The following is a 26,576-nucleotide window of genomic DNA, read 5'->3' on the forward strand; positions in this document are numbered from 1 at the left end:
GTTTAAGAACTAACTTCTGACCTTGTTGATTCCCTTGGTCTTAGTTCACTTTCTAGGTTTTCACTTTTGCTTTCCTCCCACTTTCTTTGGGCGGACCCTCCGAGGTCAAACGCACACTCATTAATTGTCAGCCTTTCTCCTCTTACAAGCTGTCCATGTGTCCCTGAAGTGCAGCGTGAGGTGCATCCAGCAGGTTTTGGCACTTGGTCTTGTTTTTCTGTCCTGTTTTCCAAAGTCATGCTGCCGGTGAGCACCTTGGGTGTGCAGCAAGGAGGAGGGCACTTTACTTCTGCCATCTTCCTTCCGAGACACGCCCCAGTCTAGTCATGAGAAAACATCAGGCAAGTCTGCCAGCCAAGGCATGTTGGACAGGACACCTCCACGCTGTCAAGGTCATCAAAAACAGGGCGAGTCTGGGAGATTGTTAGGGTCAAAGGGAGAGTCAGGAGGCATGACCGCTAATGTCATGTGGTGCCCCAGGTGGGGTCCTGAAAAGAAAAAGGGCTTTTGGGAGAAGCTGGGGACTCCTGGGTGAAGCGTGGACCTCAGTAAATCGTGATGTCTCAGTGCTGGTTGGTTCGGTGATTGTGACAGATGCTCCGGTCTGACGTGCACTTTGGTCCCACATCCAGGGCTGTTTTCCACACCTTCCTCCCACCGCAGCTCGCCACTCTCGGCTCTGCCGTCTGCTGCTCTCTAGCAGCCCTTCCTGTCTGGCCCTGTGGTGGGCCGTTTCCTGGGTGAGCCCAGCTCTGGCACAGAAATGGGCACCATTCAGACAGTCTAGGCTCTGCGTGGCCTTCGCCCGGTGCCAGGGCCCACTGCATCCCAGGGATAGGACGTGTGCACACTGCCAGGCCCAGCCTGTGGCCGGCCTCGCCTGGGCCGAGTCACCGGGTCCCGTAACATGAGCCCTGCCGGCGGCCCAGCACAACCACTGTCCCTCCTGGCTCCCTTGCCTGCTCCCTGCCATGCGTGCTGCCCGTGGGGAGTGCCAGTTCTGATTTTGGTCCCACCTGAGGGTGGTGAACCCAGCCCTACCTGGGTGCCAGCCACCTGCGTTCTGGCCCCGTACTGGCTGCCAGTTGCTCTCTGTGCCCCTTGCCTGCCCTCAAACTAAGCCAGGCCCCTAGGCATCCAAAGGTGACTTCGTCAAGATGGTGGAGAGGGGGGACACATTGTGCCAAGCTGCTAGCTGGCGGATAAACACTGGGCTGTTGGGCACTTTCCTGCTTCAATCCCATGCCTTCTAGCATTTTCCTTGTATATTTGGTCACTGGTGTCTCTGCCTTTCTTTCTGAGCCTCTAAATATGCTCTACTTACTTATATTAAAAACACCACAGAACAGAGCCTCCTGGGCTTGTCTCCCTCCTGCCCTGCTTCATTCACTTTGGCTACTGTGGGGAGCTCATTCTTGCTGCCAGAGGGGACGCTCTTCGGAGAGGAAGGGTGGACGGGCCGTGTGCCACTCGGCGCCCCACACCCTGTGGGCCCTGCAGACCCTCCAGGGCTCTGTCCCGCCCTGCTGCCACCGGGGCCACGCGATCTGTGCGCCTGGCTCAGCCGCACGCAGGTGTAGCGTGGCTCTCACCTGCCCTTGGCTTCCTGCCTCTGCGTAACTGGGTGTGCACGCCAGGGGCACTCGACCGGCTTTCATGCGCAGTGGGGCTATTCTGCAGGGTCACCCTTGGCCCCTGGGGCATAGGAGCCCGAGGGGGAATGCTTGCCCCTTGCTTTCCTCAGGGAGGCAGTCCTGGATGCTCGTTGGAGGCTTCGGATGGGTCCCGGGGATGGAGACTCAGTTGCCCTGATTGGCCCAAGCCATAGCCACTCCGTGATGCTTGTCTGTACCAGCTCACGGCCGTCCTGCACCCTCCCTGCCCTCACACTTGCCCCTCTTCCCGCCCATGCCCTGGATCTGACTCTGTGCTGACAACCTAGGACACAAGGCCACATCCCCCGAGAGTGAAGCTGCTGCTGTCCCGTCCCCCCTCTGCTGTCAGCCTGCCGAGGTCACATTCAGAGGCCCCGCCTCACTGCTCTGGGGCTCCTTCTGGTTCTGTCTGTCAGTGGCCTGTGGCAAGGAGTAGGGGAGAGCGGACGCTGAGAGCTATTTGTGGCAGTTGGACATTTTGCAGTGTCCTGTTTGATGAAAGTACAGGTGGGCAGCAGGTCGGCATTCCAGCTGGCTGGAGGATCCCTGCCACAGTGCCCCCAAGCCGTCTCCCCCCACTACAGGGCATCTCTGGGGGCCAGAGGCCGCTGCAGGTCACAGGCTTCTCCCTGTCACTGTGTGGTCCCGCCCTCCCCAGGTGTTTCAGCCAGAGGTCCAGGAGGTGTTTCTGTTCTTTGACCCCAACATGCCCCGCCCTCCCAGTCCCTCCTGCAGGACGCTGTGCCTGTTTCTCCCCACTTCCCCCCAAGGGTGGACGCTGTGGATTGCCCAACACAGCCATTATGACAGGACTTGCGTAACTTAGGGCTAAATAAAGCCTACCGAGAACAAAGGTGCCAAGTGCTCAGCCTCACCACTTCCTGACTGTGTGATGGCTTTGCTTCTGATCTGCTCTGGGCCTTCTGGGTCTCTACGGTGGAAATGCTCAGGGGTGCTGAGGCCCCTTCTTGCTTCCCAGCCCCGTGAGGGCTCCCGCTCCAGCCTGGTCTGCCCTGCTCCCTGCTGTGGGTCCTGCTGCGCAGATCCCTGCTTGCGGGGGATCCCTGCACTCCTGGCCTTGGGCCTTCACCCTGCCAGTCCCTCTTCCTGGAAGCCTTCCCCCTTGACCTAGGGACTCACAGGGACCCGCCCTGGTTCAGATTGGAGCTTAAATCCCATCCCCAGAGAAGCTGAACAGCCACTCTCCTGCGTGCTCTGCGGGCCAAGTCCTGCAGTTCTCTTCCTGATCGGGACACTCCTGAGTTCACGGCCACAGTTCCTGCAGGCTGCACTGTGAGTGGCCCGCTTTACCTTTTGCCTTTGGCTGCGGCCACAGAGCCTGTGTGTTTGTGCGTGACTTTCCTGGGGGGAGGAGTGCCTAGAAAGAGTGTGTGTTTTGTTCTTGAAAAGGTGTGCAGCACATACACGCACATGGACAGCACAGGAGGAGTCCGCAGTCACTGGGACCTGGACGCTCTGGGGGACAGTGCTGGGCACGCCTCCCTCCTCCACGCTCCACACTGTTTGAGGTCAGCCCGGGACAAGCAAAGCCGTTACGTCTGCTGTGGGCTCTGTGCCCCAGCTCTGCCCCTTGGAGGCACCGTGGGTTCTGGTTAGTCATGCTTGCCAAACATGCATGATGCGATGGCACCTGGCTTCCCCGAGCGACCTTGTGTCCACCCTCGGTCTTGGATCGTCACATGAAGGAGGTCTGGGGTGAGGTGTTCGCAGGTCTGCTGTGCCCTTCCTTTAGATGAGCGCCACCAGAGTCCCAGGCACTGGCTCACTTTAGTCCCCATCTTGTGGGTTGTTGGCAGAATCACAGGTGGGAGAGTGGAAAGGAAATTTCCACTTACATGGGTTTTTTATTTTGACCAACATGTTTTCCTTGGTTGACCAAACAGCCTGTGTGTGTCTCGGGTGATTCGGGGACTTTTCTTTGCCACGTGGCCAGTCCCTTCTCCTCCAAGCCTGGAATCCAGGGTTCTAGAGGCAAATATGCTTTGGGGGAGGGAGGAGTCCAAGGTGCAGGTTCCCCTAAGGAGACACCCCGAGAGGACGGCGCACCACCCCAGCGATTCTGGAAGGTGGGGAGACTGCAGAGCTGCTGCGTGCAGAGCCGTCGGTCTCGCATGAAAGGTGTGCCAGCGGCTCACCTTCCAGAATGGGCACTGCTGATGGGTGCAGCCTGGCTCTGCCTCTCCTGGCGAGGGCGTGGCGGCGTTTTTCCCTGAGTGGCCTCTCCCAACTCCTTCCGGCACCTGGCTGGCGGGGCTGAGCTGGGCCCCACTGGTCACCTGCGTGAAGGGGCCGCTGTTTGTGTCCGCGCGGCGGGTGTGCGCTGAACCTTTTCCGCTTTTGCTGCTGCTGGGCTTTTGTCCTTGTCAGGCACCTGCCTCCCTTGACTCTGTCCCACCTGCCCTCTTGGTGGGGCCATCTTCCTGCTGCTCCTTCGAGGACCGAGTGCACTCGCTTCTGCTGGGACAGGAAGGAGGCCGACTTGGGGTCAGTGAGACCAGGTCTGAGTCCTGGCTTCGCTTAGATGCTGAGAACAGTACTTAGCTTCTCTGAGCCTTGATTTTTTCCACCTGTGAGGTGGGTATAACAAAGCCCTCCCTCCTCGTGCATTTATTGCACTGCTTAGGAGGCTGAGCAGAAGCTTGTAGCTTGGTGCCAAGTAGACAATTGGCTCATTCATTAATAATTCATTTATTCATCCCTGTTTTCAGTCTCCCCTGCAGGCACAGATCCCTGCCCTCACCCACCCTGGTTGGGGGGCAGTAGGGGGCTCCAAACCCTGGCTTTGTTTCTGCAAGTGGAGGCCGTCACTCAGTTCAGTTTGCAGGTGCCCCCTGGCAGTGTTCTGAGACCTGCGGGGATGGTAGGGCGTGTGGGCCGCTGCTTCTGTGAGGTTGCCTCCGACTCTCGGCCTCCTTCCCTGCCTTGGGGATGCGGCCACGCCTGCTCCACCCTTCATCTCTGGTTTTGCCTGGAATCACAGTCTTTCCTGGCAAAGAGGAAAAGGGCTGCAGCAGTGTTTATGGGGAGTGTCCAGAGCCATCCTAGAAGGGAATTCCAAGGAAACCGATACTTTCAGAAGGTACTTGACTGATGCCTGGTTCCCTGAGATAGGTTCTTATACTTAAACATTTTACTTTTTCTTTGCAAACTACATTGTCATTTATGTGCAAATACTAGATTGTCAATTAGTGTTGTTAAAACCAGTGTAAATACTTCTCAGTCTTGCTGTAAAGATCGCCATGGGGTGACAAAGGCTCCTCTTCTGGGAAGAGCCCTGGAGGACGCCTCGGGACTGGCTGGGCCACGGCCCTCCTCCCCGTGCGGCCTGCAGCCCTCTTGCTGGGCTCTTCTCTGCCTTTTCTGTCTGTGGTGGAAGGGCTCGGAGACCCAAGGGTCAGAAGCCGGTGGTGTGAGGGCACGTGTATTTCTCAGACACAGCACAGTGTGCAGGTGGCCTTGGCCGGGGAGGAGACGGGCTGCTGGGAGAGGGTTTGTTGCCTCTAGGCCTGCAGCCACGTGCTAGGAGCAGCCTCAGGCCCGGCTCCATCCTGGCCAGCTGGCAGCGTGTGGACGGTGTGCCTGAGCAGGCCCTGTGGAGATGCCTTTCCATGCCAATACCGGCCAGCCAGGGTGCTTGGGCCTGCCCTGGTGGGTCCAGAGGTGCCCATGTGTGCTTGCGTGCAGACCTGGTGAGCTTACCGAAGCGCCCCCACACCTAGGTCCCAGCTTTGGGGTGTGCAGGTGTTGTGAGATTAGCCTTTGGGCCTGTGATGGGGTCTGAGGTGTGTCACAGTTGACTGTTGATGTTAGTGCTGTCGAGACCTGAAAGGAGCTCTTTCTGGCCCCGCTGCCCCTGCCTCTCAGGGGTGTGGCCCATGTGCCCACTTGGGCCCAGGGCTGGGATGCTGCCTTCTCTCTCTGCATTGGCCCCATCCTTTGTGCCTTCCAGGCCTGGCAGGACAGGACACAGGAAAGAATTGCTCCCTTCTCTCAGGAAGTGTGAAAAGCGGAGGTGCAAGTCAGGCTCAGCTGCCTGGAGCATGCTTGCTCCCTAGACATGTGGCTGAAGTGCTTTGCGGTTATTTCTTCACATGAACTTCAGCAAGTGTGTAGCCCCGCTGTGCCCATGGAGGGGACACTGGGCTCCCAAGGTCAGTTGGCCCCAGTCCCTGCTGTGAGGGGCCTCGAGCAGTGCAGAGTCCCGGTGCCCTGGGCAGAGGCAGGCGGAGGCCCCGGAGGGCACCTTGTTTCCCCGGGGCTGCGTTGTCAGGCCCACTCAAGTGGTATTTCCCCAGTGCTAGAGGGGGTGTGTGTGGGGGAGTTGGGGGATGTGGGGCTGGGGAAGGTGGTGCTCAGGCCTGACTTCCCAGTGATGCTTTCACCAGAGGACTGCTGTTGGGCTCTAGGCCCACCCTCCCCATCCCTGGCTCTGTTCTCAGCCCCCTTCTGTAGCAGGGCCATGTCGAGCAAGCCAGCTGTGTGCCAAGAGTGGCTGTACCCAGGGAGCAGGCAGCTCAGAGCCTCAGCTCAGCCGGAGGGCCGTGTCCTGCCATTACCAGGAATCAGTCCTGGGAAAGGTACCCATGGCCATGTGGGACATTTCTCGCCCAGTTGGAGGTCCACCAGGGCTTCTGGAATGGGGGTGCAGATTGGACATGCTGGACTCTCGGGACCTTCCTCCAGCACCACCACCAGCTGCCCTAGAGGCCTGGGGTCCAGGCACCCGGAGCTGTGATCTGACAGCCCTGGCCCAGGCAGGGAGAGAAGAAGGGGCCGGCATCAGGGTAGACGTGAACCCCTCCGTTGTCAGACAGAGGACTGGATGCTCTGTCTGAGGAGCGTTTTCACACGTCTCCGCCTCCTCCCGGCCCCTCAGGGCTGTGGGCCACTCACCCTGTCTTTCGTCCCCGACCCGCCCACATTGCCTGAGCTGTCACGAGCAGATTGTCCCGGCTTCTGGCTGGGTGGTCTCCTGTGCCAGGCCCTTCTACAGCACCCCCTCCACAGAGGAGGGCGTCTGGGGTCCCCTGGGACCACGTGGTCCTCCAGCCTCACCTGCCGCCCCCACACTGCTTATTCTCTGTGCCCGCTGGGCCTTGTGTCTGCTGGTCCCTCTGCCTGGAAGGGCGCCTGCCCCCACCCAACCCCCGGTAGGTTCCTGCTCGTTCTTCAAGTCCTTGCCTTCTCTGGGACATTTTCTCATGGCAGGAGGTGGGGGGCTGCATCTTCCTTCCCCTTACATAGCCCCTCAGGTGGCCCCCCTGCCCTCTGACCTCCAGCCCCGGTCTTCTTACCTCCCTGTGAGGTCCTAGGTATGTGTGCATGGGACCTGAGGGGCCAGAAAGTGGGGCCTGGGGCCCATCGTGCCCACCCCAGCACAGGCACAGGGCACCAGCCGCAGGCCAGGTGGGCGCTGACCCTCTGGCTCCTGCTGCCTGCCGCCCATACAGGGCTGGGGTCTGGGCATTTCTTCCTTTAGTGCAGCGCTGCCGCTCCCATCGCACGTCTGGGAGCCTGTACGTGCGCATGTGTGTGGAAGTTCAAACTGGCAACGCCTCCTGAAACTTGGGACGTTTCTTGGTGACTCAGCAAGCTTGAGCTACTGCCGTTTCTGTGTGAGCCCTGTGCTTGGACAATCATGAATCATTTGCTTACCTCTTGATTTGCGTCAATCAAACCACATGTGAAGAAAGCAGCCGTGAGCCAGGCCTTGCCAGCTGCTTGGTGTCCAGTGTTGGGGACGATCGCCAGGGATGGCCTCAGCAGGCGGCTGCCACTCATCCCGGTGGTCTGGGCTGCAGGCCTGGGGTGGCTTCCGGCCTGGCCCCCCGCCCGCTCCTTTGCTCTCCTGAAACCCTTAGTCGCACAGGAGATGGCACAGTGGTTTGAGTGGTGCTCTCGCCCTTCCCTGCGTGTAATCCTGCGGCTAACGGGACGCAGTCACAGTTACGGGAATGTTTACAGCTTCAGACGCAGCCGGTGATCTTTCTTCACTGTCACAGAATCATTTTAGGACACAGCTCTTTGAGAAGCGTCCCTGTGAGAAAACTCAGTCAAAGGGGCTGTCAGTGCTCCCCGCCTTCCAGCTGGGAGTAGCGCAGGCGAGGGGACTGCTCCAGAGCAGGGACGGCCAGCGGGAAGGTGGGTGTGGGCGGCCGCGAGGCCTGCCCTTAGCTTTGCCATGTGCCTCAGCAACTCTGAGCCCTGTCCTTTGGTGCAGCCCTGGGTTGAGGTTTGCACGTGCGGAGTCACAGGGACAGCTCTGCACCCGCCGAATAAGGCCTGCGGCCCAAGGCTGGCTGGGGGCTTGGTTGGTTTAGTTATGTTTAAAGTAGGCAAACTGGGTTTTCATTTTTGCTGTAAAGGTCACTTTTATTGTCGTTGAAGGTAGCTGATGTCTTAGTCACATGGCTGGAAGAGCACCTTAGGGGAACACTCCCCAGCCCCGCCTTCCCGACATGGCCAGTCTCTCCGGGAGCCCCATACGTGTGCCCTTACAGTAAGGGAGACTGCAGGGCACGCTGACCCGTTCTGGCTTTCATCCCCTCTTGGCAGTGAGCAGGAGTGTGCTCCAGGGCCGCCCGGGGAGTTAGGGCAGGAGCCTGCGTGGTCACGGCGCCTTCGCCTTCTGGCGTTCCTCTCGGAATCGGCTTTCAGAGCGTGATTCCATGGCCGGAGCCCAGGCTGTGTCTGCGGTAACCACCCCACAGCAGCAAGGGGACAGCAGAGCAGCGCCCGAATCCAGACCCAGCCCCTTCACAATGGGGATCTTCCTGCCTTTCATTGCGTAAAGCCCCAAACATGAGTAAAATGAGGGGACAACCGTGATAACCATGGGGCTCTCCCCAGCTTGCAGATGACCTGTGGCCGGTGCGCTCGGGGCCGCCTCCCTCCCTGGCTGCTGGGAAGCAGCTCCCGCTGACCCCTTCCGCTTGGTTAGGGTTCCTTTCACCACAGAGCCCCCACACTGTCGCAGCCGAGACAGCCATACTTTAATGCTGTCAGTGGTCGTTGTTTAAATTCCCCAGCTGTCTCACAGGTTTTCGTGGTGGTGGTTTCAGTATGTGCACAGGGGGCTTCTTGCAGGGTCTCCCCTTGCAGAGCCTGGCTGGTTGTCCCGCCCAGTCCCCAGCTGGGATGCCACTGCACCCCCTCCAGATGCCATGTCCGCACCCTCTCCCTCAGGGTCTGGAAGCTTGGTGTTCCTGTCTTGAGCTGGGTCTGGTTCAGCTTGGTGTGGCTGGCCAGACTGTCTCACGGGTAGCACGGGGCTCGCTGGATCCCCCCCCCCCCCCAGGGTGTTAGCAGTTCTGATGACCCTGGACTGCAGAGGCTACTGGACGCCTGTGCCTCCTGCAGTGGGTAAGGTGAGGGCAGAGGTCGTTGAGCAGATGCTTTCTTCACTTGCCAGTTTTCAGAGTGATGAACTCATTCCCTTACATCAGCTAAAGGAGACCAGTGAGTTTTATCAACTTACTTAATTATGAGTGTAATTGTAAACTCATGGGTTTAGGCATACTTCATGCATGTTAATCCCTGTTGTCATTATTCTTATAGATGTTCAGATTGCCCCATCCTTGGCTGGCAGGAGCCCCCTCAGGTTGGCCCTTGAGTCCTTTGATCTGACCTGTCATCCTGAGAGCTTCCTCTCTCTGGTGGGGCACCTGCTCCAGGCTCACCAGGCTGCTGTCAGCCATTCATCGGATCATCTCCTACCATCTTTAGCATCATCACATCTGCCAAGTCCCCTTTGCCACCTAAGGTCACATATTTCCAGGTTCTGGGGTGGGGATGTGGGCATCTTTGGGTGCACTGTCAGTCTGCCACATGCACAGCCTTCACACCAGTGGTTTGGAGCCCTGCCCAAGCCATCACCTGTGGGCAGTGGCTCTCGCCTGTGGGGAAGGAGGTGACTGAGGAGCCTAGGTGAGGGCAGGGCAGCAGGTGTGGAGTGAGGCTCCTGCTGCAGCTGGCTGCCCTCCTGCCCACGTTCAGAGGTGCAGGTGTGGAGTTCTCCCAGCAGGTGGAAGGGAGCACATTGGTGCTGGAGCGCTGTGGCCAAGGTGGTTATGGCAAGTGGGGGTGTAGAGCAGAGGCCCCAGTGGGCGTCTGCACCTTGGGACCCTTTTAAGACAAAGCCTGCTTGCCCCCACCTTGGAGAGCCCGGCCCCCAGATTCTCATGCTACTGGCATGTGTCTTGAGAAAGCAAGGTGGGGAGTGGGAGGGTGGTGTCACTTCACCTGTCAGCCTCTGCATCACAGGGTCCATGTTGCTGTCCTGACAAAGAGCAGCCCCCAGTGCCCTGCGGGGCAGAGTCCCCCGCATGGGACATGCCTGTGTGCTTGCGCCCTTAGCACCTGCCAGTGGCCGTAGAGCGCGCCAAAGGGGGTCAGCCAGCACTCACGACCACATTGGATTCTCCCTTTTGTCTGACGAGGACGTGACTGGAAAGTGGACCCATCTTTCAGTCTCCTTGGATGCCAGCCTTCCTTCTGGAGCAGCTCCTCAGCCCGCATGCACTTTCCAAGTGCCAACGGACCGTCTTCCTGAAAGTTCCGTGCGGCAGCACTGGTCCAAGTTGGAAGGCGGCTGCTCCCTTCTCTTGGCCCAGAGGAAGGATAGCCGAACACATCTCTGGGAAGCTGATGTCCATGCTGGGCATGCCTCTGGGCCTCCTGTGTTCCAGGCGTGTGCAGGCTCTGTTACTCAAGCACATCCTTTGGTAAGCTGTATGGAGCAGAGTTCACATCACGTGCACAGACCGCTGTTTTCAGTGTGCTCGTGGCATTGTGCAGCCGTCACTAGGTCTGTACCTGCTCGTCCCAGCCGCTCATCTGCCTTCTGTCACCACAGACTGGGAATCTCATGAAATGGAATCAGACAGGATGCTGTCTTTCTGGCACTGGCGTCTTTCGTTCAGCTTGTTTGTAGGTTCATCGGTGCCATGGCACAATGTATAAGTACTCATTTGTTTTTATTGCTGAATGATGCTTGATTGTATGGATAGACCATATTTTGCTAACTTGTTCATCTCAAGATGGTGATTTTTTCCTGCTTTGGGGCTATTAGTAATATCACTGCCAACATTATCATGCAGGTTTTGCGTGGATATGTATGTTCATTTGTCTTGTACATGCAAGGAGTGGAATTGCTGGACTTTGTGTGGGAACCAGATTGTTTTCCAGAGCAGCTGCGACTTTCTGCATTCCCAACAGCATGTACGAGGGTTCTAAATCTCCATATCTGCCTCAACGCTTGCTTTTCTGTCTTTTTGACTCCAGCCGTCCAAGTGAGTATGAGCCAGCAGCTCGTTGTAGTTTTGAGTTTCCCTGAGGACTAATGATGTTGAGCATCTTTTCATGGGCTTATTGGCCAGTTGTGTAACTTCTTTTCAGAAATGTTTATTTGCCTTTTTATTGTTGAACTGCAAGTGTTCTTTATATATTCTAGATACAACTCCTTCATCAGATACATGACTTATAACTATTCTGTCCCATTCTGTAGGTTGCCTTTTCATTTGGTAGATGGTGTCCTTTGAAGCACAGAAGTTCTTAATTTTGATGGAGCCTGGTTAATTTTTTCTTTTATTACTTGTGTTTTTGGTGTCTCATCCGAGGTATCTGCTGAGGTCAAATCAGAAGGAAAGTGATGATGCAGCCCTCCTCTCAGGCCTCCTGGCTTCCTGCTCACGCCAGATGCAATGCTGAGAGGCTTCTGGGGCTGTTAGGAAAGGGGCGTATTAACTTTACTGCCTCCCAGGGTTCTGCAGTGTTCTAACCACGATCTGCTTTTCCCACAGTTGTTAATGGAAGGCCCATGGGAAAATGGCCAAGTAAATTGAAAGTTTCACAGGGAGAACCGAGTTTCTTTGTTAGTTTTTTTGCCATGGTTTTCATCCTTATTGTGTGCAGTTTGCTGGAATTTGGCATCATGTGAGTTTTCATTGAGATTGGTTACTGCTGGTCTGGTTGAATATCCCGGCATCAGAAGGTCCCCTCCCCCCAACAAAACTTCCCAAACCGTCTGAAGTCTCATGTAATGAACAGAGGGGTGTTTGCCGGGTCGGCAGGTTAATCGTGGTCACAGAGCCTGTAGAGTGCCTTATCTGGGATGCATGTCCTGGGAGGCGAGGCTGGGGGCAGGCGCTTTGCCCCCTGGGTGCAGACCTGGTGCCCAGCCACCTGCTGTCGTCAGACTTGGCTACTCAGGCATCATTCACTTCTGTAAAATGGGGGCAGTGGCAGCCTCTGCCTGAGTCGGGAGGATTCACTTGTCAAGAGAGGGAAGCCGCCAGGGGATGCGTTTCCCTGTGTGTTCATTCAGAGGGGGGGGTTGTTTTCTGAACAGCTGGTTCAGTCCAGTTGAGCGTTCCTGGCAATTTGAGAAGTGACAACGTTGAAACTTAGAAGGCAGCTTGTGGAGTTGGGGTAACTTCAGAATAGGCTGAAAACAGAATATACCAAAAACAAGCCTTCTTACTGGTTTTAATTCTGAAGCTTTCTCCCTCAGAGAAAGTGAAGAGGCCCATGTCTCATCAAATAAACCCAGTCCTCTGATTTGCAAGTATTTTTTGAGCTAAGTAGGGCATATTCATATTAACCCAGATATTCTCCATCTTTTGCAAAGAGGAAGTGCTTCTTTACGTTTTTCTGTGCCAAGAGCTGGACTACCAGTATGTAATTTACTCTGTATTTGGTTTTTCCAAGGTCTATGTGTGTACATTGGTCTAAGAGCCCCCTGAAAGCTGCCTGTGCTACTCACAGGTACATTCACATCGTGCACACCAGTCAGCACTGTCTTACCGCTTCCTGTTAAGTGGCTGGTTTAGTGATTCAAAAAACAGCCCCTCTTTGCATGCACAGTAAATCACAATGATGCTCAGGGTAAGCAGAGCTTATTTGTTTGGGGCAGTAGCTTAGTTCTCAGGAGACTTACAAGTATTCTCAAATCCCTCCTTAGGGCACAGTGTTTAGTTTCTTAGCCCCCAACAATGACACTCGGGATTCTCACTTAGAAGGTTGCTCCTTTTTTTGTCTCCGCCTTGTCTCTGTCTCCCTGCAGTGCTTCCTGAGTTTTGCATGTGGTCAGCTTGCTCCTCTCCCTGTCCGGGGGACACCTGGGGACAGTGAGCCAGCCCCGCGGAGGCTGTGGATGCAGCCCTTCAACTTGCTAACAGTCTGTCTCTGGTGTGATGCGTCAGCGTTGGTGTGTTTCTGCTTTGTCACCTGTTGATTCTCACACATCAGGTGTGGGGCCAGCGGCGAGCTGTGCGCAGTCCCTTGACGGTGCTGCTTCCGGGCCAAGCTCCTGCTCAGCTGCCCTGGGGATGCCTGGGTGCCAGAAAGACCGTGTGGCTCTGTGAAATCAAGGGCCACCCGTACGGAGCTGACTCATCCTCACAGTCCCTGCTTGTGTTTTGTGCGGGGACATCATTTAAGGAAAGCAATCAGGTGCCATCACTGTGCTGAGGAGTGGGGGCTGCAGGAGCCTGGACAAGGCCTGACAGTGATGGTGAAGCTCAGTGGGGCGTGAGGGCCACACCCATCTTTGCCAGCCTCGGACTCATCAGTTGTGTGCCCAGCGTGGCCTTTCCCGGTCAAGGTGTATGTGTCAGCCTTGCGGTGTCCGTAAATTACGTGGCTGGAGTTGCCTTCCTGCCTCAGGCTCCAGCACGGGAACTCGGCTTCTGAGCACATGGCGAGTTGATGGTGGTAGGTGGGCCGCCAGGGGGAACCTCAGCCGCTGGCAGTGCCAGTGTGCACGAGAATCTTTCCCTCCTGAGTTGGCCAGGGGGCACCATCCTGCCTGATCACTGGAGGAAACTGAACTGAAGGATGGCACTGCCTGAGAATTGTTGGGCACCCAGGGTGTGGCGGCGCCCAGCCCGAGGGCAAGGAGGTGGTGCCCCCAGTCACTCGGGAGGCCACGAGGTCAGCTGCAGCTGGTGGGGATGTGTGAACCCAGTGTTGGCTTTGTTGTGCACATGCATGCATGTGTGCGCACACATGTATGAGTGTATGTTTGTGTGTGGATAAGCGATGAGTGGTTCCTGGGTGACTGTTGTCTGCTAGTAGGTGAAGTGTTGGTGTGCACATGAGCAGTGCCTCCTAACTGAAATGCCCCAACAGTCTGGGATGAGGCTGTCCTGAGCTCAGCCATAGACGTGCTGGCCCTGATGCCCCAGCCCAGGCCCCTGGCCTTCCTTTGTGAGCAACTGAGTTCACAGTCTTGCCCGCTGTGGGCTTCTCTCATTCTGGGGGCTGGGACAGGATGGGGTGCCAGTAGATCTCTGGCTGAGTCCAGGCTTGCAGGCAGTCTGTGTCCCTCCCTGGCTGGGGTCCTCAGGGGCCTCTCTGCATGAAGCCTGGTGCTGGCTTCCTCCCAGAACCTCTTAGTTCTCCCTCTGATCCTGTCCTGGGGTGATGGTGGTGAAAAGGCAGAAAGGCGTTACACTCTTTCCCTGGTTTACGCAGTTTTCTGAGGGGCCTCGCCTCTGACGGTGCCGGCAGTCAGCTGGCCAGCCGGTCACACTGGACTCTCTGCCTTCCCCGGTGCTCCAGGTGTTTCTTAAAATGGGGAGGGGCCCTTCTACCCCCGCTGTTCTGCGATAAAGCATGTTTGTGGAAATGCTGCATAGAAGTAAGCATGTATGAAATACTTGGATTTTTTTTTTGATATAAGTCAGAGCTCACTGAGAGAAATTTGTTTACTTTCTTGATGAATATCTTCATCTTTGACATGTGACTTACTCAGCATCTTTTCAGAATCACACTTTACCCTGAGAAATTCTAAACCTTCCTCCAATCTCTGTGATCTTTCGACTTGCTTGCTCTTTGTGAGGTACAGAGTGGGTCCTGCTCTCTCCAGGACGCCTCCTTTGCCGGTCCCCTGGGAGGCTCAGGCCTGCAGCGAGCTCACAGCGGCCTGGCCGGCCCTGCTCCAGCCGCTGGCCTGGCCTGGGGAGCTGCCGGCACTGTCAGCATCCCAGGGCTTGCTGGGAAAGAGCCTCTGTCCAGCCCCTTGTATGGAGGAGCTCAACAGTGGGAATGAGTGAATTAGGCCGTGCACAGGACGGTCCAGTGAACGTTTTCTGACTGTTGTGGTAAACCTTTAACTTCATTTAGGTGAGTTACAGAAAATTCTGATTCATGCATGGGATTCTACTCTAGCTTGCAGTTTGATGTATAGTTCTTTGAGAAGTGCATGATGATCTCTGTCTTTTTGGGAAAATGCTTTATTTTAAGCTGAGATGACATCTGAAAGTTTACATGTTAGGACTATGAGGAATAACTATCTAAAACCTGGAAGCTAGCAGCAGTGAGTAACCGTAGACTTTGTGAGTCTCTGGTCCTCGGCGGAGGAAGAGGCTGATGGGGGCTGTGCAGGAGAGGAGGTCTGTGCGCAGGTGCGGGCCCAGCCATGGCTGCTTCTCCGTGGGCTCATTCCTGTCACTGAGCAGTGAAGACATGGAGGCTGAGGGCTGCTTCTGCGCAGGCCCTTTCGTGTGAGAGCCCTCGTAGTGAGCTTGGCTGCTTATCCCCTCCCTGCGCTCCTCCTGAGGAAGTGCCACAGAGCTGTGGTCTGGCATTTCCGGCTTGTGGCTGGTTTCTTGAGTGTACAACTCCCTTTATAGCTGCTGTAGTGTGCGGAGCCCTTCCGGGAGCAGTTACAGATTTTTGCTGCCTTCACGGCCTCCTGACGGGCTCTGGCTGTCTTTGGTACCCACTGCGTTGTAGAACCCTGGCAGCTAGGCCCTGGTGACATGGCCCTGGGGTGGCTGTCCGGCCGTGGGGCATTTCAGGAATAATCAGCCTCCTAGTGAGGTTTCAACTCCAGCCTGGAGGGGACCTGCATGCCCCTCCAAGGCCATCGAGAGTAGGACACCTCATCCATATGGGGACAAAGACCGGGAAGCAGGTGACCACCCAGCCCCAGCTATCAGTCACCACCTGGGCTGCCCTTGCCACGTCCTGGAGGAGCCAGGGAATTGCCTAGCAGCCCCCATGCCTGGCTTTGAAGGCTGGCCTGGGAGGGGCACACAGTGGGGTTTCCTTTGTTGTTTGAAGGCCTGTTTCTGAATGTGAGCCCTTGGTCCTTGGGAGGAGGAATGTTTTTGAAACCATACCAATTGATGGTCTCAGAGTGACTTCCTGATAAGAAAGTCTGTTCACCAACTTTCCTGATAAGAAAGTCTGTTATATTTGCTGAGAAATCACAAGTTTGAAAAGGAAGCGTTTTGTGGCTCTTTTGATGAGACCTCCAGAGCACTGTTAGGAGCTGTGATTGTTTGCCTAGAGGTGCGCTTTACCTTGGAGGTCGGCACACCTGTGTGTGGAGGGCTGTGTGCCACCTGGGGGCAGGTGGCTGCACGGAGCCTGGTGCACAGGTGGCCCCGGGGCAGTAGCCTCCTTTTCTTGGAGGATACCAGGTTTGGAGGCAGGTTCCGAGTGGCTGAGGGAGGTGGTCAGTCCCCGGGACTCACTCCCTGCCCTTGGCTGCAGTGGAGCCTTAGCTGCCAGGCCCTGCTCCCTGCCCACCTCAGCTGCTTGCACCCTAGGGCCCAAGTCAGCCTCTGGCCTACTGTGTGGTGGGAGAAGGGAGTCCAGCTGAAGGGGTCTCTGAACCTGGTAGGTTCTGAAGCAGCTTCCAACTTTTGGATAAGAGAAAAACAAATTGCTTTGTGCGACAGCGTGGAGGTGTCACGATCAACGTCAGGCCAAATAGGAAGTAAGGAAAGGGGAGGATTGCCACAGCCTACCACGGAGGGCAGAGGGCAGTCCCTGGGTCCCCGTGTGGGCATTGGCCCTCTTAGGAGAGAGGCCCTGCCAGGCCTGGAAGCTGTGCCCAGTCTTCTCTAGGGTTTCTGGAGATGGACAGGGACAGAGGTGCTTTCATAGGGCTTTGAGTACTACTGAGAAAAGCTGATTTACTCTCACAACTGCAAGTAGCTGCCTCCTCCTCCTCTGCAGGTGGGAGTAGGTGTGTAAATACAGTATTGTTTGAAAGGCTTTGGTGACCAGATAGGATTAGTTCACCCGCAGGTCATTTGTCTTGTTCAGCGGGGTGGCCGCCCTGGCTGTGCTGTGGGCAGCCGCATTTCTTTCTGCAGCATGACCACCATTTATTTGCTGTGTGACCTCTGTGGAGTGTATAGCATTAGCACTTTCTTAACAGATGTTTAAAAACCAGCCCATGTTCCCATTCCTGGCCCCAAGCTCCTCGGCACCCTCCTGAATGTAAACTGCATTGGGAAATGCCTGTGCTGAAGTTTTCAGACAGGAGCTCAATGGACCCTTCAGCGGCGCTTCAGGTTTGGTGGAGGTGAAGGGCAGAGCCGGGAATGGGGGCGTCCTGCTTTCTCTGTGCCGAGTTCCAGCCGCGGTTTAGCAAGGTCGGCGCAGGTGGGCTTTGGGAATGGTGGGAGCCGGGAAGGACCTCATGCCAGGCCGTGCTGACCCGAAGCAGGCCCTTCCTTCCCGGGCCTGTGCCACCCTCACCTTCCCTCTGCCAGCCCCTCCTCAGGCTCCCTGGGCAGCCCAGCCACATGGGACTGGATGCCGGGAGGTGGTGAGCAGCCATGCCAGGGTGACCAGGCCAGCCGCGGGCTCACCGCTCCTGTCCCAGGGACGGCAGCAAATATGTGTCCCCTGCCTCCCCCCCCACCCATCTTTTCCAGATCCTCTCATATGGTTGACGCCTGCCTGACTGTCCCTGCCCAGTTTATCCTCCTCTCCCACTTCCTTCTAGAACCTACCCTCAGGCAGTGCCTTCTGAGGTGCGTGCATTAGCCTGCCTTCCGTCCCTTGCTCCTGTCTGTTGCCCCACACACCTGGCTCTCTGACAGTGGCCATGGGGGCAGGCGCTCCAGCAGGCCCAGCAGTGCCCTTCGAATGTCGGTGCCAAGCTGCCTGCCCAGGGAGCCCCTGGGTGCAGAGGTGGCCACCCCTGCGTGGGCACTGTGGCCCCTGCCCCAAGGGGCAGGCATCAACCTGCTTGAGAGGTGAGCAGGGGGCTGGGCTGGGCATTCTGGTGAGCAGGCATCAGGGCAGCTGTTCAGCACCTGGCCCTGTGGTGTTGGAGCAGCTCTGACTTCTGGGTGCAGAGGTGGAGCTCAGACAGTAAACAGATGCTAATGAAAAGCTACGCGTTTCCTTCTGGAGTGAGCTGCATGCAATGGGCACAGACAGGTCTGTGCAGGGCAGCGCTCCCTCCTCAGTCTCAGTGTGTCTGCCTACAGCGTGAGCCCCTCCTGGGCCTTGCTGCCCCTGGGGTTGCATTTGGCCCCTGGTGGAGCTTGGAGGCTCTTCACTTTCACTGTCCTGCTCACCTTGGGCACTGGCCCTCGGAAGAGCCACCTCAGAGGCCGTCCCTGCATGCACAGACTGGAGGGCCCCGCATGCTGCCTGCGCCGGGCTGCACTCTGCTGGCCGTGGGGCCTCAGGGTTGGTGACGGGGAGGGCCTTCTGGGCCCACGGCGTGACCTCAGCTCTGGTGAGGTCAAGTGAGGGAAAGGGCAAATGGAGGCGATCCTAAGCTGCTTCATAATTAGCCTTTCTCTGCCTCTTTATCTTCAGAATCTCAAGGAGAATACATCACTTCCGTTTGTAACTCCACGGAGACCGAATTTCTGCCCTGCCTCTCGTGTGCTGTTGTGGCAGTGGTGTTGAGCCAGGGTTTCTGTAATCCCACAAAAATCCTACCTCACATCAGGAAATTTAGGATTCCCCCAATAGTTGCTGCTAAAACATGCTGCATGGAACCCTGCATGGAGTCCCCCTCTGGTGCAGCTGGGCCGCGCTACCTCCCAGACCATTTAGTGCCCACCCCGTGGTGGGATGGGCAGTCTGGCTGCGTCCCTGCTGGGGGTCAACAGTGCCCTCCATGTGCCTTTCTGCTCCCAGGCCCTGCAGGCTGCTGCAGACCTGCCTTGCATCTCTGTCTGAAGCCCCCCCCCCAGGGGAAGGTGCCACCCCCAGGGGAGGGACCTCACAGAGGGGACCATCCCGCAGCGCTCTCAGGGTGCCCAGGTGGTCGAATTCGGGCTTCTCTGAAGGCGTGCTTTCCCTTCCTGATGGCAGTGTGCCTGCCACCGGGTAGGGGAGGCTGCCTGTCCCACTAGGGCAGGGAGGGAAAGTTCTAGTGCCCTCTGACTTGCCGGTGGTCATCCTGTGTCCCTCTCCTGTGCCTGGGCCATAGCCACAGTCTCGCCCATCCTCTTTGTAGGAACCCCCTCCTGGTTTTCTCCGGGGCTTGTGAGCTCCCCCAGGAAGGGGAGAGATGTGCACACCTGGCCTTGTCCCCATAGCTCCTCAGGTTGTGAAGGCACCAGGAGGCTGTCCCTGCAAAGCCAGCTTCCCTGGGTGGCCGTGGTGGGTGCCTGTGGGAGACTCAGCAGGCTGGCCTGGTGTCGGGCTTGGGTAACAGCTGGGCAGGCAGGTGACCCATAGAGGAGCGCGAGCAGGAGTTCTCATGCCCTCCCTGGCTGGGGGCCATGGGGCGCTGCTGGCTTTCGCCTTCGTGAAGCCAGGGGGCACGTGTGGAGGCATCTGGACAGGGCCTTCCTCCCCCTGGTCTGAGGACGTGACCCCCCACCCCCTCTCATCCAGCAGGTCCTCACCCACCCTCAGCCCCTGACCTCAGGGAATTCCGTTCCTCTGCATGTTTCTTGCTTCCTAATTTCCAGATCGGTGGGTCAAAGGGCAAGTGATCTTACCTTCACCCAGCACCTTCCCCAGGACACACTTGCACAGGCACCCCCCACACCCCCACACACACGTACACCGTACATACATACTACACACCCCATACGCATCCTCTGGGAAGTGTTGTGCTGGCCCTCGAGGCCGGGCCTCCTCCGCCCTCACCGGCTTCTCAGTGCCCTCCTCCTGGGAGTGGCTCTTCTCTGCCCATGGGCGCAGTGCAGTGGGGTGCGCTGCCTCCTGCTTCCCTGCTAGGTGAGGCCCTGGGGTGGGCAGGCCCTATGGGAGGCTGGGGTGAGCCACTGCGGGCTAGGACGCCTTCTTGGCCCTCTATGGACCCCAGGTTCTAGGCAGCCACTGAAGGCTGGTGTTTCCAAGAGTGATTTGCTGTGCATGCATTTTTATGGTGAAGAAATGGACACGTAAAGGCTGAGAAACGTGACTTTGATACCCGAGCTGAGAGTCAGGGCGGCTGGTTGGGGTGCTGGTCTGGCTCCAGAGCCCAGGCTCTCACACAGAGGCTCTCCTCGTCTTCCGTTAGGCAGGACACCACAGTAAGCGTGTGTCTGCATGCATGTCATGTCATTAGGCCTGCATGGGAGGCTGGCAGAGTGACCCCATTGCACAGGACCCCTGGTGGCGGTCTTCTCACTGAACCCCACGGCTGGGCTTCTCCCACCGACAGGGGCGGGCCCGGGGTGGAGGCGCGAGCTGTCACGGGCATGCTGGGGCGGGGCAGCCGAGGAGGGAAGGGCTGTCCTTTGGCTTCGAGGCTGCAGCGTCTTCCCCTGGCGGGGGCTGTATGCTGGCAGCCTGTCTCTTTGGCCCCCAGATGCCCTCGGTGCCATAATGGCCACCTCACTTCTTTTCATCCCCCTCCTCTACTGGCCATATTTCCCACTCGGAAGCCACAGCCTGGGGTGCAAGCTGTCCCACGGGCTTTGGGCCGAACAGAAAATACTGGAGAGTCCCAGGCCTCCGCTAGGAGCAGCTCGCAGGGGGACCCTGACTGGAGGGGCGTTTATTGCACCCCCGCAGTGTTCCCCTGTGCTCTGAAATCTCCAATCCCCCAGCCTCCCTGGGGCCGAGCAGACCAAGTGGTGTGGTTGAGCTCTAGACAGAGGGTGCTGTGTATTCCAGAGACTCCCAGCACCATGCCAGGGCCCACAGGCTGCCGCTCATCAGTATAGCCTTGAAGCTGGGGTGGGTGTAAAGTGTGAGCCCACCACTGGAGATCCTCAGGGCACTTCCCTTGCGGCCCTGTCCCCAACTTGAGCTTTGCTGTACATGATTCTCCAGTCAGCTGCCCATCCATGCAAATGGCTCAGATGTCTCAGATCCGCTGTCCGCATTTGAACTGCTCCTCACCTTCACTGGGAGCCAACCATATATAAAACACTGTGGACAATGGGGCTTAGTAGTGTGGTGACAATGACATGTCATATGCATAGATCACTACGATTGAAGGTTCAAAAGAATTGATTCCATAAGAGGGGAAATGCACAGGTTTTTCATGGGGGAGGGAGGGCGGGTATCCCAGGTACCGGGTGCAGGCAGTGGACCCAAGCCTTCCAGAGTTGGGAGCTGGGTGCAGAGGGCAGGAAGGGGCTGCCTACAGGCCCATGAGCAAGGGGCTTCAGAGCCGAGGCCAGCACCCATCATGGCTGGTGAGTGGGTCCTGACAACCTTGAAACTAAGAAGAATATAAAAGAACAAACTGCAAGAAAGATAAGTTATTGTTGTTAAAACTTTTGATTCCAGGGTATCTATGTGGGTATGGACTATGTCTCCACATACCAATACAGAGAAATACGGACTGTGGGTCATGGTGAAAGGGTTTTCAAGATGCTCTGTTGGAAAGATTGCCTTGGCAAGAGCATTTTAAACAGATGAGGAAAGAGGGAAGGATGGGGTGGGAGGCCAGGGAAGGTGGGGGATCCCCGAATAAGTGTCTGAGCAACAGTGAGGAGGCCCAGACCAGGGGTTCACTGAGGTCTTCCATATCTTTTGTTAGATTTATTCCTGGTGTTTGATACTTTTTAATGCTATTATAATTGCTATCTATTAGTCATTTTTATTTCTCTTTGTTTCTGGTACACACACAGAAGTACAACAGGTTTTTGTGTATTGTCCTTGACTGACCTTGCTGAAGTCCAGTACTATCTGTAAATTCTTTTGCATTTTCTGCAAGCTGATTGCAAATGTAGACAGCTTTATTTTTCCTTTGCGTTTCTTATTTCTTTTTCCTTCCTTCACACAGTAGCTAGGGACACCGGTACAGCTGGCCTGGGGGCATCCTTGCCTGGTCGTGGATCTCAAAGGGAGACCCCTCACCGCGTCGCTGTTGACGGTGGGGTTTGCTGTAGGTCTTCTGATTTTGTGAGGACTCCTTGCGAACAGGGTTGTGGCTCTCTGTTCCTAGTTTCCTGTGAGGGTTTTTTTTCCCCCCAATGAATATGTTGAATTTTATCAAATATTTCTTTTGTCGCTGTTGAGATGACAGATTTTCTTCTTTATTTTATTGGTGGTTTATTACTCTTAACTGATTTTTCTTTTAACATTAAAGCAACCTTTTCATTTCTGAACCGAACCCATGTTGACCACGATGCAGTATCCTCTCCATACGTCATTGGATTCAGTTTGCTGATATTTTACGAGTTTTGCTTTTGTGTTACTGATTAAGCTTGACTTGCAGGTATTTATTTATTTCTCTTGTCAATTTTTGGTATCAAGGTAATGCTGTCTCATGGAAGTGTTGAGGAGTATTCTCTGGATGACTCTGTGTGACACTGGAATTATTTCTTAATTGAAAGTCTTGATAGAACTTTCCAGTGAAGTCATCTATGTCTTCAGATTCCTCTGTGAGACAGTTTTAAATTCCAGGTTATATTTTTTTTAAAGTTTCTTGGACTATTCAACCTGTATTTATCTTCTGATGTCAGTTTTGGTATGTTGGTATTTTTGTTCTTTTTAGCATTTTTTTCTATTTTATGAATATTTGCATAAAGATTCTTGTAAGAGTCTCCTGTTTGTCCTCCTAATGCTTGCGGGTCCAATCATGAAGTTTCTTTGCATGGGTACTGCTGACATTCTGGGCGAGCTAATTGTTTTGAGGTGCTGACCCGCACATTTTAGGATGTTCAATGGTGTGTCTGGAATCTACCCACTTGACGCCCATAGCATTCCCCTTTCCCAGCTGTGACAGTCAAAATCTTTTTCATTCTCATTTGCATGAGAGGTCTTTCCATTTTTTTAGTTTTCTGAAAGAACCAAGTTGTGGTTTTAACTCTGTTTATATCTCTTTTCTCTTTCACTAATTTTTGCTTTTATTATTTACTTTGAGTTTAGTTTGCTGTTCTTTTCCAAACCCTTAAAATGGAACCCTAATACACACAATCTTACGACCATTTTCCTCTCTGCATGGTTTCCGTTTTTCTGGTGGTTCTCTGTAGCGAGACTAGGCCAGGTCACCTATTTCACCTTTACCTTACCCTTGCGTTTCTTAAGAAGCATGTTTATCCATCAGATATTGATGTTCAGAGTATACTGGGTCGAAAGTCAGAATCCCTTCCTGTGTGGATTAAGGAAGCGAGGAGTCGCCCAAGTCGGTTGGCAGTGCATCCAGGGAGTTAGTCCGTCTGAAATGGAATTAGCAGCTCACTTGTTAAAGGGGTTACTAGAGGGTTCAGCCTGTTATTTACCCAAGGAGTTGTTTGAATAGTTGATGTGGCGTGCAGTGGCAGGTTCATGTGAGAACAAGTGTTTGTTTGGGGGACACCTGGACAGTTTCAGTTTCTTCTTTCTTGGTCTGTTCTGTGAAGATACCTGGTATGCTTGGTAGCAGATCTGCATTGCATACAAACGAAGTGGTAAAATTAGCCTTATGAATGTTTTGAGGTCAAACTGCTTCTAGGCACTCTGGGTTGGGTAGGAATTTGGAAGTGAATATTTTAAATCTGAAGGACCTGGGGCGACTTTTTTCCTATCTGTTTCCCCCTATGTAGCATGATATACCCAGCCATCCAATCCAGTCTTTGCTGTTGCTGAACTAGTCATTGTTGTAGGGTCGCAGATGCAAAAACTCACAAGATCTTGTCCCTACTGGGAACTCACGATCTCGTGTCAGAGGCAGAGATGTGTTAGGATGTCAGTACTGTCAGGGGCCTTCCGGATCATGTCCTCACCTGAGGAGAATGCATGGGGTGAGGCCGGAGCTTTCTGGGAGGATCAGCCTTGGTCCTGGGTCCAGTTCTCTGAGGATAGTCTGACGTCACCCAGTTTTTTCTTTCTAACGTGTTCTTCTGAGTGTATTTTCCCAGCAGAGGATTTAAAAAAAAGCAATCCTAACTTTCTCCTTAGTCAAAACTACTAAAAAAACACACACACACATACACACACACGCAAAGCCAAACCTCCCCAGAAGTAAACTCTGGAATTCATTCTTGGATTTATTTCTCTCCTGCCTTAAAAAAGAAGAAGCTTCCAAGGAACCCACCCCACTTGCTGGCTTTCTGCTCCTCAGTGAACATATCTCCGTGACTGACTTTCTGGAAATCTGGTCCAAACTCTGAAAAGCAGCTGGAACGCACCTGAGCCGCTCAGTGCAAACTGCGAAGTGATGGCATTGCTGTGGAAAACAGACGCTGTTTACAGTCAAATAAAAGACAAACATAATATTTGTATTAATAGAGAGCCTTTGCAAAAAGTATTTGCATAAAGTGGTCTATCCTTTTCCAAGAACTGGTTACTTTTAACTAATTTCTGAGTGTAACAAAGCATGAGCAATCTTTGGCTGATTGTTTCTCACAAAGAGGTGGCTCTTGCACAGGGGTGGATGATTTCAGAAAAGGGCGCTCTGACAGGCATGTGTGATGTCAAGTGGAACATTGCACTGATTGCTGTCAGTCATACTTGTGGTAGGCTTTTTGTTGAAAGTGGGATTGATGAGCTATTACCCTATTCTTGGGGGTCCCAGACTGCTTCTGCAAAGAGCTCCGCAACCTGTGCCATATCCAGCGGCTGCCGCCTCTACCGTGAGGACAGGTGGAGCCGTGGGTGGTGCCAGGAGCTTGGGTGCCTGTGCGCTGAGTGTCACAGCCAACTGTGCTTCACTCTCCACCACTGAGGGCTACCTAAGGGCACTGAGAGAGGAGGAATGGGGGGGGGGTGTCAGTGAGAAGCACAGCACCAAAGTACAGGCCACAAGTCCTGTTTAATCACTCGAAACGAACTACTGATTTGCTCATGAATTGCCAGCTGTCAAAGTGAAGAGGAAACTTTGTTTTTAGGATTTACATTATTAAGAGGAAACAACCATGTGTTTTAGACAGTGACTCTGAAACACACACACACACAGAAGTTGGAGGCACCAGTGTCACACATCATGAAAGCAAGTCTCAAACTGTGGAACTCTGTATCCACCTAGCCATTGACCAGCATGTCCCCCAGCACCTAACCTTCCTGCTGCCTCTAGCGTCCTGCTCCTGCTTCAGAGATGACTGTCTTCTTTTGGCACAGTCGTTTAGTTGCTAATTCAACAATAGTTTCTGAGGGTGAAACACTCAATTTTTTCTGTCAGAAAAATGTCTTTTTTTCCTCCCTTTTTCTTGAATGATAGTTTATCTGGGTTTAGAATTGCAGGCATCATGCATTTCACTCAGCAGTTTGAAGATGTACTGCCTTTAATTTTTTGGTTGCTATTGAAAAGTTAGTTTTCAGTCCAGCTGTTGTTTGTTCTTAGGTCATCTGCTTTCTGCCTTGGTGCTTTTATGATCTTGTTCCATGTCTGATGGATATTCTGATACTTGGTTGCTGAGTCTTGGTGTGGATTGTACTTGTTCTGCTTTGAATCTTAAATCTAAGGACTCTTATTGTTGCCGGATAGCTGCATCTGGGGAGGTCCCTCCCTGCGCACTGGGTGAAACGTCAACCTGGGTGGGGGAGAATTGTTGACGCTGAACAAGAAAGATTTCTCAAGCAGGTCGGACAAGTGTAGGGATGGAAGGAATTCATTACAGCAAGAGTAGCCGGGAATGGCAGCAGCCATGCAGGCAGCAGAGAGCAAGGAGGAGCAGAGGGAGGGAAGGGGCGGTCATTGAACGCCTGCTCGGCATGGGGCAGATCCCCTGCCGACTCCTGAAGCCAGGGCCACCTGGTGTCCAGTGTCCACTCGGATCTGCATGGTGTAGGAACTAAGCCCCTACCACCCTAAAATTTGAGGGAGCCGCAGAGCACTGGATGGAGGGCAGTTACGTTCAGGGAACTTCCCAAAGGCAAAGAAAGGAGATTTTCAGGCAGGCTTCTAAAGAGCACAATCGTGCAGCTGCGGTCCTGCCCGGGTCACCCAGGGGACTTGCAAGCCCAAATCAGAGATCTCAGTAGCCCTTCCCTACTTGTCTGAAGTAGGACAGAGACAGAGTGAAGACTTGTGCCCAAGTCTAGAAAATAGAATGAAACAGCAAAGTAATAAAGATGCTTACCTGAAAGAGCACACAGACAAATACAGTAAGTTGAGCACCAAGAAGTCTTTATTTAAGGCAAAAGTACACACTTGAAGAAAGGGAAGTGTGGGCAATCTGAGAGAGGAGGAGGTACACTTAAGGGCTTAGGATTCTGTCTTTTAAGGATTTCAAGAATGGGGCAAAGGGCATGGGGCTGGTGTAGGCTTGACATGTGGTCTCATGATGTCTCTCTGGTGACAGACATTATGTCACCATCCATAGTCAGCCCTCTAGATATTCTTTGAGATAAACTTAACACAAGGAATTTATTGACCCTGTTCTTCTCCAAGATAGTGGTGACCCTCAAGCACTGGGAACATATCCATGAGGACTACCTGCCCTGCCTTAAGATAGGGTGGGTTATTGTCTGATTACCAAAGAATATGCTAGGAATCTTACCTCCTAACTCCCTGTTTTTAAAATGGAATCTTCGCCTTAAGACGGAGTCCCTCCTAGTCTTACTACACTGTTTATATCTTGGCATTTTTCATCACTGGCTGGAAAAAATAATAATGCTTGTCCCATGTCCCTCCTGCCCACTTCATTGTGTACCTGGAATTGTGGAATATTCTCATTCATTATGTGTTGGGATATTACCTTTTCTGCATTTCCTCCTTTCTTTCCGCTGGAAATTCATAGTAGGTCTATGTTGGTTACTTATCTAGGTCTGTCATCCCATTAGTTATTTCTGACTTTAGCT

General features: G+C 54.4%; 1 protein-coding gene across 16 annotated transcripts in view; it reads left to right on the forward strand.

Moving 5' to 3' along the window:
• Positions 1-26,576, forward strand: part of HDAC4 (histone deacetylase 4) — a 286,681-nt gene that overhangs the window by 93,402 nt on the left and 166,703 nt on the right. For 5 of the 16 annotated variants that reach the window (XM_036901188.2, XM_036901191.2, XM_036901192.2 and 2 more), the window contains exon 1: positions 17,512-17,677. The exons of 8 other annotated variants lie outside the window; for them this stretch is intronic. In XM_036901188.2, coding sequence (XP_036757083.2) covers positions 17,527-17,677 — 151 coding nt within the window. In that variant the 5' untranslated portion in view covers positions 17,512-17,526. Of the gene's footprint in view, positions 1-4,655; positions 4,756-5,664; positions 5,828-17,511; positions 17,678-26,576 lie in introns of those variants that run through there. 3 more of the 16 variants (XM_036901203.2, XM_036901193.2, XM_057503364.1) reach the window with 3 other exon arrangements.

The sequence above is a fragment of the Manis pentadactyla genome, chromosome 6 (assembly GCF_030020395.1).
Source record: "Manis pentadactyla isolate mManPen7 chromosome 6, mManPen7.hap1, whole genome shotgun sequence".
NCBI lineage: Eukaryota > Metazoa > Chordata > Mammalia > Pholidota > Manidae > Manis > Manis pentadactyla.